This window comes from Odontesthes bonariensis, chromosome 24, assembly GCF_027942865.1.
Source record: "Odontesthes bonariensis isolate fOdoBon6 chromosome 24, fOdoBon6.hap1, whole genome shotgun sequence".
NCBI classification, from domain to species: Eukaryota; Metazoa; Chordata; class Actinopteri; order Atheriniformes; family Atherinopsidae; genus Odontesthes; species Odontesthes bonariensis.
The window spans coordinates 16,634,585-16,644,524 of record NC_134529.1 but is presented as its reverse complement, the minus strand read 5'-3'; the positions used below and the strand labels follow the sequence as shown (position 1 = coordinate 16,644,524).

Here is a 9,940-nt window from a genome sequence, read left to right as displayed (position 1 = left end):
CTTAGTTGTGAGTGCGTTGTTTCATTCTTCTGTCTTCAGTGTTACTTCTTACAACGATAACAGCTCCCCCACCTCCCTAATCGCATCCACCTGAAAAGCAGATGTCCACTGTGTCACTTTAACCCAAGAGAAGGCCTCCAAATGGTTCGTTGTTGTCCTTCGAAACCAATGTTATCAAATGTTTCAACACTGACCGAGCTCCGGTAAAAGCTGCCTGGTGCGTCGGATAACAGTCCAATCAATCAGATGACAAGCAAGTTGTGTTTTCAAGCCATGCATCTGTGTCTTTGTGTGTTTATGGAAAAAGTGCAAAATGTAAAACCCACTGTCATGATGAGCTGCCTCAGCATGCAGGTGTGCTGAGGGAACAGGTGTTTAGTGTGTCTGTGGACAGGTTTAGCCTTTTAGAAGCTTTTAGAAAATGGGTTTGCCTGACCCGTAGTTCCAAAAGAAAAGACATCAGTATGAGAGGTGCACCTGCACCTCCACATGTGAAGTATGTATCTAATAAATACACATGGTGTCATGGCTGGTGTGGCCCCCGTGGAAAGATCTCCTCTTGACAGCTAAAAGACTGAATTATTTTTCATTGCATTCTCTTGTATTTTCAGCATTAATAATATAATCTATCAAAATGTGTGAAAGTTATCAGCTCTGCTGACCAGACTATCATCCTTTTTTAATCATATTAATTAATAATGAATTCATTAATTAGTTCGTTTTTGTGTTTTTTTTTTTTTTTTGTCAGTCGCTTTGCTTTAAGAGTATCATGTAAAATAGTTTGAGGGGGGTTACTTGAGGGCGAAGAGCGGAACATGAGAGTGGGGCGGAGTTTCCAAAACCCAGAGGCACCATTGGTCTGGCCGGCAGGTTGCTGTTCAGTTCTCTGGCTGTAGTGAAGGAGGTTTTCAAGGGAAGATTAAAAAGAAAAGGAAGAAGAAAACGAAAGTCAATGAGTATAGCAAACTGTTTACGTTGGGCTTGTTTTTGTAAAGAATGAAGAGGACGGTAAGACGTTTTTTTTTTGGACCCCTCTTTGTTGTGTGCACTTGGTGTTCATCCGCGACACTTGTCGCATCCCTTCGGTCTGCCTCGCGTCATTACACGTTTTTACGACTTAACGGGGACCGTGAAGGACATTGAAATAGATTAAGGTGTATGCTGTCCGTGTGATGTAGCTGTGAATGCTACTCAGAGAGTGGAGCCTTAAGCCGCTGAAACTTTGACCTACTTAAAAAAAAATTCTGAGTTTCTGAGCGGTTGTTGCTTAACGCGGAGCTGTTGGGGTCATAGTACAAAATAGAACCAACAGCATGGCGAGGAGATATGACACAGGTCGAGTACTCATTTTCTACTACAGTCGTTGCACCCGAAAGGAATTTTTCTCAAAGTTAGTTTGTTGTTTCTTTTTGTAACTTTTGCTTTCCCTTTCAAGATGCACGTCTGCTTCCATAAAATCAAATCAAAGCAGGGCTCTCAACACACGCATTTCAAAAAGTTCACGCACAGCTCAGAACTATGTATTACTCTATAGCTCTGCTCTGGTCCAGCTGTCTTGATTTAGCAACTCATCGGCAAATCACAAAATAGAATTTCTCAGCCAATCAGAAAAGATAATTTCTTGTTGCCGGGTGAGGTCTGAAATAGCTTTCAGCTGCAAGCACGCATGCAGAAGTTGTAGACGAGCTGGAGGTGGAAGAGAACCGTCAGGATCATCAGCAGGTCATATCTTCATTTATTTGAATCTTTTATTAGTTACTATAGTTTTCCTACTCCTTGTAAAAGACCAATACCTGCCGATTAAAGTGTTCGTTGGAGTAGTAGGCCTAAATATTCAGCACACACCCTTTGACATGAGCAACTTAATGAAAAATATGTAGGAGTGTAATTAGGCTTCCGTGGTTAATTTTTTTCAAAGGTGACTGGTATGAGCAGATTCCCAATAAGGCTACAATTGCCAAACTGGTATTAGTTCTGCCACACTGAAATGCTGATGCAGAGAGGGTTTTTTCCATGGTGGGGCTTAATAAAACCAAGACCGGGAACTGAATGGAACTCTGTCATCCATCATGACTGTGAAAATGGCTGACATTGAGCCACAGTGCTTTAAATGGGAGCCCCCAATATCAGTCATCAAGCATCAAAATCTGCCACAAACACTTACAACAAGACATACATTTTTTTTTGTTTGTTAAGATTTTGCATACCTAAAACAATTTATTTTCAAATATAGCAGAATTTAGTGTAAAAGTGAAGATTTGTGATTTTGGTATAAATAAAACAATTTCTTTGTTATTTAAGTAGCTAGTTTATGGCGATGGGATACTGCAATGGACCAGCCCCCCTCCAAAAAAAACCACGAAAGAAACCCGCCGCGCACACGGCCCGGCCCCTGCCCCGCCCGAATCTCACTCCAAGCAAACTTGAAAACTTGAGAGCCCTGAATCAAAGTACTCTAATAATCCCACAAGGGGAAATTCTTTGTGCTTGTGCTCTTCCATAAAGCCCCATTTTTACAACGCATTCTGCTCTCTTCTGCTCTACTAAAGGTGTCGAACACAAATTTGATCAGTTGAACTTCTTCTCTCAGTATAGAGATTTAGGTGGAGCAAGCCCAGAAGATGAGGAGTTTGTGGATATATTGGAGGAGAGAAGGCGCTCCAGTGACCTTGGCTTTGCCTTCAGGACCTTCAGCCCCCATCCATACAGAGCAGCCCCACCATGCTCCACTGCTGAGCTCAACCGAGCCGTTCTGGAGTCCCAGTATCTGCGCTACGTGGCCAAAGAGGTGCGATTGTGTCATTTGAAAAGATGTAACTAAGGCTTCCAATGTTGTAGCATCATCAACACGCAGTCAGGCTTCTCCTCCACATTCCCTCTCAGGTAGCCGTGGAGACGGGGATGCCTGTGGAGAAAGTGAGAGAAGAGGCAATGGGGATATTGGACGAAATGTCTCAAAACCTGCAGCTGGGCTTTATCAGGCTGATGAGCTACATACTCAGCAAGGTGCTCAAGAGACTCTTCAGTGGCATCTTTGTCAACGTGGAAGGACTCGCCACGGTCAGTCAGAAATAAGTACAGTTGACTGAATTAAACCATCAGGGCAACACACACTGACACTTGAAAGTTTGTGGCCCCATTAGAGCACAAAGACATTGAACAATGGGGGCTCACTTATTAAGATGCTGTGTTTTGAGGTTTTAGATGAGATTGTGTTTAAATATCTGCGTGAAATCATCATCACGTGGCTCCAGGATGTTTTCCTTGAAACTTCTACCTTTTCCTTCTTTGTGATTTAGCTACAGCAGGCCGCTCAGGAGAGTCCCGTGATCCTGATGCCCAATCACAGGAGTTACGTGGACTTCTTGGTTATCTCCTACATCCTGTTTAGCTACGACATTCCAATGCCTGTTATTGCTGCAGGAATTCGCAAGTATCTATTTGAACTAGTCGGTGTTACCGGAACCCTCAAAAATGATCAAAACATATTCTCTAGCTTATCTTCTTCTCTCGTCATGTTGTCTTTCTTCTTCCACGGTAAAGCTCTTGCAGGGATGAAGATTGTTGGAGAGATACTGCGTCGCTCTGGGGCTTTCTTCATCCGACGTGCCATCGGCTCTGACAAACTCTACTGGGCCGTGCTGTCGGAATACGTCAGAATGATTGTCAGAGTGAGACGCATTATTTTGGCTTATAACGTACTTAAATAGGAGGTCATTGGCTGTAAAATTTGAACAAAAACCCCCGATTAGCAATCAGCGATGCTTTGATTTGATCATCTTGAGATTAAATCGTAAGCGTATCATCATTGTCAGCTCTGGTACACCCAGAGCAAGAGGGTCTAACAGTTTATTATGTCTTATGTAGAAAGGTTATGCTCCTCTGGAGTTTTATGTGGAGGGTTTAAGAAGTCGCACGCTGAAGGCTCTCACACCAAAGATTGGTAAGTTTCCGTCTGCGGTTTGCATATTAGTGTTTGTCCCTTTTTTTTTGTTTGTTGATCTGTTTAGCTTTGGACTATTTAGATCTTTGTCGCTCTGATTTCACAACATATATAAGCAGGATTCACTGCCTCCAATAAAACATTCCGGTTACTTTTTTTTGTATTGATTTAGGCTGTAGTTAACTGTTAACTGTTGCCTTCATGGGTGGTTATTTAAAGGTTGACTGTACTTTCAGTTCTGTACTGTATATCTCGTAAACACTGATCCCTTTTTACCTCGTATTTTACCGTATTTCCTCAATAATTTCTTTCTGTTCTTATAAAGTAATATATCCATCATGACTGTATATTTCTGTGCACGTACCTGTGTGTCTGCAGGTATGATGCACATGGTGCTGGAGCCCTTCTTTAAAGGCGAGGTGTTTGACATCACATTGGTACCCATCAGTATCAGCTATGAACGAGTGCTGGAGGAGTCGTTGCTTGCACATGAGTTACTCGGTGTCCCCAAGCCCAAAGAAAGCACCATGGTAGGGTTCTGGTCACATTACTCACTTGATTTAAAAATTTGTAATGAAGCCTGAATACTTTCAGGCCCTATTTTTGTCACCAGTTTGGTCATAAATGAAGGACATTTTTTTTACAAATAGGCCCAGTATTTTGAGAAAAGAAACCTATGATATGGCAAATGACAAGTAATCAGGTCACATGGAGACAATGCAGTGAGCAACACAGCGGTGGCAGTCGACTAATTTTTGTTTTGGCCTTCTTTTACACAAGCTTAGCCTGTGTTTGTGGGAAAAAAAAGAGAAATTGTCAGTGGGACACCTGTCCATCTGTTGATAAAAGGTGTTCCTGGGGAGGCTTGATGTGCAGGTTCAACCACTCTAGCTGTTCCCCTGAATTTAAACTTGAGCCACTACTTAGCCAAGAGAAACCCTTATTTTTCAGGTTGTGTATAGATTCTTGCCTCAATATATCAATAAGATCCAGAAAGATGAGAACACACACCTCAGGTTTAATAATACTGGAATTTTCCGGTTCCGCTTGAAATTGAGCATCTCATCTGATCGCTAGATTTACAGTAGAGAGCCCCTCTGGATCTCGATGTTGGCTGTTTGACCCATGAGTTCTTCCTAGTCATTTCTACAAGATTACCACACAAGCATTCACTGATCATGGGGTGGAACACACCCATCTAACACACCGACTCTTTTTCCGTTTATAGCCAGTGTACACCAGTAAAGCTTCCTGGTTGCATCAAAAATAATGTCATCACAAGCCATTACGAGGGTCACGCGAAAGCAGCCCTGATGTTCTTGCTCTTGCTCTGCAGGGCTTGCTGAAGGCCAGCAGAGTTCTGCAGGAGAATTACGGCAGCATGCATGTGAACTTTGGCCGTCCCCTGTCTGCCCGACAGCTGTGTGAGGGCAAGATGAATCGCTGCCAGTACAACCTCATTCCTAGGTAGAGAATGATCGCACATCGTTTGCATGCGTACCAGACTAATGATTTGCAGCAGTCAGCAAAAAGCTCCTAATTTCCCAATCGTTTTCAATTTTTTTTTTTTTTTAAAGTAAAACAGTATATCATACACATTCATTTGTCATTTACTGTTCAAACACAGGTTTACAGTAATAATCCTAAAGGGTAACTTCCTCTCAAGAGAGCATAAACCCTCTATGTTGCATGATCAGAAATCATAAATAATCTCTGTGTTTGAAGTATCAGCGACAGCCTTGTGGTCACTGATGTTTCAGTTTGACTGCAGCATAGGGCCATCATCCTTCCACCCCCTCCTCTCATCCTCTCTCTTTTCACAGAGATCTCCCTCAGAAGCCCACTCAAGAGGCCCAGGCCTGTGTGAGCTGGCTGGCTCACCTGATGGTACGAATCCAAGAGGAGGGCTCTCTGATCAGCCCCGGGTCTCTGATGGCCTCCTTATTGCTCCAGGTTCCAGCCACAGTCTTAACGAAGGACGGTCTGCCGTGGCATCAACTCACAGAAAAAACCCTCTGGCTCAGGAAGCTGGTGCTGGACTTTGGGGCTCGTCTGAACTGGCCTGGTGTGTAGAGGAAGTGCATGGATTTGATATATTTGCTTGCCAATATTACTTTTTGTCTTTCCACTAAGTTGCCATCAAGATCGGTAAATTTCTGGCTCTCCTTTACAATGACCCTTTGAGGCGTACCTCCACATCCTTTGAATGACCAGTAGGTGGCACTTGCTATTTGCTTTGCATGGGGAAGCAGACAAAGCTTATGCAGAGCGGTAGCCGAGTGTGTTCGTCCAGTCAAAGTGTCAGGATAGTAAAGGATCCTTTCCTCTGGTCTGAGGTAGATCAGACAGATTAGATGAATGCAAGTTGGCACATGCGTTCACGTTCATTAAGCAGATGTCCATTGGATTAATGCACTTTAAGTAACTTACCTTAAGAGGAACCCACTGAGCTGTCTCCTGTTTGCACACTTACACACATGCAGGCCTGTTGTAAACACTTAAACACACATTATCCCCTGAGAATCAAACAAAGATGACTTGTTGATAACTGTTTTTGCAGAACACGTCTCTGACTCGGAGGTGATGTCCTCCACTGTGGCCCTTCATCACTCCATTGTTCGCCGCAAAGCGGGGCGTGTTTACCTGGTCGAGGAGCAGGAGCCTGAGAGGAAACATCCAATCAGCCCAGAGGAGGCTGTGATGAGGACCGCTACTGCGGCTCTGATATTGGTTTCCTACAGGAATCAGGCCCTGCATGTTTTTGTACGTCCCGCCTTGCTCGCTACAGCCATTCGCATCACGAAAAGCACGCAGAAAGGTGGGAGCTTTGGCAGGATGTGAGTTCCCATATCCCACACAGGGACACGTGATATTTGCTCTTGCTTCATTGGGATATCAACTGTTTCCGTTCACAGGTGAGCTCCTCCCCTTCTTCTGCTTCCTACGAGACGTTTTCTCCAATGAATTCATCTTCATCCCTGGCAGGTCATCTCAGGTAACAGCCTCGGCAGTTCCCCATCAGCTCAGATGATGATTACTCTGGGCATCAAATATTAGTTTACAGCTGTTCTTTTGCCATACTGGGCAGGCTGGAGTTAATAGAATAGAATAGAATAGAAAAAGACTTTATTTATCCCCCAATGGGGGAAATTCAAATTAGTCAAGTAGCTAAAAAAAAAAAAGATTAATATTTACAATGATTAACAACAACAATAATAATACCAATTCTAATAAAAATACTACTACTAACTAAATACAATAATAAATTAATAGATAACTCAATTTGAGAAGAACTCAGCATTCACTGTTAAAAAGCCTTATGGCTGTGGGAACATTTGAAAATTCTGAGTTCCCATTTCTGCAGCAATATTCAGATGGTGGGGTGAGAAGTTGATGTGAGCTAAATAAAAACATCTACGAAACTCGCTGTGTACTAATAATTCAGACTGCTGGTGTAACAGCGAGAGGGACATTTTGTCGCTTTTTACCAATTTAACATCGTTTAAATGCAACATTCTTCCAGAGTTTAGTTGCTGAAGATGCTCTTCCCATTATAACCACGCAGCACCCATTAACTAATTGCTTCTTCCTGGGAGATTTGCATCATCAAAGTTGTTTTCCCAAATCTGCAGCAGTAGCTTGATAACATGCGAATATAGACCCGAAATCTGAGGAATATTCCTGTTGCATTGTGTCGAGTTTACGCATGCATTTCACAGCAAAAAGCTGCATACTTATGTTCGTATGTACTGTTGCTTTATATGTGATCCGTTTACTGCACATTGCTGCTAAGGTTGTCTTTCTGTCATTTAGGACTTTGAGGAGGCGTGCTGCCTTCTGAAGAAATGCGGAGCGGTTCACATCGACCGAGAGGAGCTGACGGTTTTAGACACAGGCCTGGAGGTGTTATCCCACCTTCAGGAACTGTTGAAACCCTTCATTGACTCTTATCAGGTCATCTAAATTCCGGATCTCTCTTAATAATCATATATTATGTTCTAAGATGAAATTTACGCCATTTAGCGAGCAAAAGGTAGCCTACATCGATGGCATATGATTTAGGTGCTAATGTGTCAAACCTTCTCTGTCTGAGAGAAGTGGCTGTGATTGGCCAAGTGTGGGTGGTGTGCAGTAGAAATGGGCGAATAAGAGGAGGTCAGGTGCATTCAGTGAGAGCAAATGACACACAAGCTCTCAGGTAGGTGGCAGGAAGAAAAGGTGATGTTTGTGGAGCTAGTGCTCTGTTTCAGTTAACTTTAGTGAACTTTCCTGTCATCAGCAGCGGCCGGCAGCCGAAATTCAGGTCACGATTTTAATGATTTAATCAGATTTTATTACTGAATTTCACATCAGGTAATGTGGTGATGCTTTTCTAAACAGTCTTTTTGGCCCGCTGCAACATTTTATTACCTTTATTGGTTATGCATTATCTTTAAATACATATTTCTTATGGTTCTACTTTCTGGGAAGAGGTGACACTTTTAACACAATGTAATACTCCATTTATATCTATCCATACCAACCCTTTAATGTGTGTGTTTTTTTTTTTTTATTATACTTCTGTATATTATTAATACAGTCTGAATTGGTGGGGGAGGCCATCGATAAATGCTGTTTGGGTTACGACTTCACGCCAGTTGTGGCATTAATCAGTGAATTCAGTGGCAGTTCCATGAGGAATAGGAGACTCAATCGGCTTGTTTTTATTTGCAGCTGATGTTCAGATACCTCTGCGAGGAGGGAGATCATGTTTTCTCAGAGAAAGAGTTCCTACTGGCTGTGCGCGACCTGGCGACAAAGCTCATCCTCTCAGGTAAAACAGAAAGTGGCTGAAATGATTTCCGGCCTCTCCGATCACCCCCCCCAGCAGGTAAATTCTGTTTATTCCCGTGGTTGTTTCCTGCCATCTCTGCAGGTGAACTTCACACCTACGAAGCCCTTTCATCGGACACCCAGAAGAATGTTATGGCGGCGCTGCGTAGACTGGAGGCTACGGCAAAGCTGAACTCTGACGGTAATGAGTACAAAGTGAACAGAGCGGCCGTGAGAAGAATCGGAGAGATGCTTTGTAAGTTCCCTGAAAAGCCTCTTTTAATTTTTACCTCGCTCCCTTTGAAATATTTTGATGCCCTTGCTGCATTGAAGATTTGCTCTTTGCCTCTGCTTGTGTTTACCATTCCAAAAAACAAGAGCTTGAGGTAGTTTTCTGTTCTTTTTTTTTTCTCACCCTCCTTCTCTTTAGCTGGCAAAATCCCTCCGCAAAATCTCCAAGCGACACCCGATGCCAGACTTTAGCCTCAGTTGGAGCAGATCCATCTTCAGCGGTGCCTCACAGTCGGGTTTCCTCCTCTTACACGACCCTCTCCGGGTCATTTCTTAATCATTTTCATCCCTCTGCTCTTTTATGATTGCTGTACCTTCACTGTGTGGCCTCGGTATCAAACAGGTCAGTGCTCAGATCTAATCTGGCTTTGTGCCACCCTTGAATGTCGGCTGCCTCGCTCTCATCCCTCACAGATCAGAGACGGCTAAGGTGTAAAGCTAAAAGCCCTGACTCGGTGACCCAAATGTGGCAGTATTGCTCGCTCTGTTTTATGGGTTGAATCAGACTTGATTAACAAACAGGAAAACAATACCTCAAAGAAATGCATTTGTAAGAGAATTAGAATAAATAAACATGGGAACATAAGGAGGTTTAACTTTTACTCTAATTGTCGATAAATGTAGATTAACTCTGACAAGCTACTATTTTTAAATAGATTTTATTCTGTTCATGTTTAACATTTTGTGTTAGAAATTTCTTGTTGATTCTGTTCTGCAGCTGAAGGCCACAGCACTTTATAAATAAACGGAACTACACGTGACACGTGATTGTTGATTAAGGTGGCAGTCTGGTGTAAATGCCTCTAAACTATTAAATTACATCTCATGAATGATGATGTCACATTTCATTTGTTTCAGACATTTTTTTTATTTCGTTACATTTTTAATTAATGC

At 42.7% G+C, this 9,940-nt stretch overlaps 1 protein-coding gene across 2 annotated transcripts; it reads left to right on the top strand.

Moving 5' to 3' along the window:
* The first annotated feature begins 811 nt into the window (after positions 1-811).
* On the top strand, positions 812-9,894 carry gnpat2 (glyceronephosphate O-acyltransferase 2). Of its 2 annotated transcripts, XM_075458885.1 has the most exons (15): positions 812-1,008; positions 2,591-2,788; positions 2,884-3,060; positions 3,300-3,429; positions 3,544-3,671; positions 3,868-3,943; positions 4,322-4,473; positions 5,280-5,410; positions 5,767-6,008; positions 6,504-6,761; positions 6,859-6,938; positions 7,757-7,897; positions 8,657-8,756; positions 8,859-9,011; positions 9,186-9,894. In XM_075458885.1, exons 1-15 carry the CDS (start codon positions 997-999, stop codon positions 9,236-9,238), a joined length of 2,031 nt encoding a protein of 676 aa, XP_075315000.1. In that variant the 5' UTR covers positions 812-996; the 3' UTR covers positions 9,239-9,894. The 2 variants fall into 2 exon arrangements, with proteins under 2 accessions (XP_075315000.1, XP_075314999.1); XM_075458884.1 differs by having other exon boundaries at positions 3,300-3,671.
* Positions 9,895-9,940: the final 46 nt, after the last annotated feature.

What these genes read in the sequence shown, in the direction of transcription:
- gnpat2 (XM_075458884.1), top strand. An exon ending in ACGTCAGAATGATTGTCAGA is followed by an intron (nt 3,672 to 3,867) that starts GTGAGACGCATT and finishes TGTCTTATGTAG; the next exon opens with AAAGGTTATGCTCCTCTGGA. An exon ending in CAGTACAACCTCATTCCTAG is followed by an intron (nt 5,411 to 5,766) that starts GTAGAGAATGAT and finishes CTCTTTTCACAG; the next exon opens with AGATCTCCCTCAGAAGCCCA.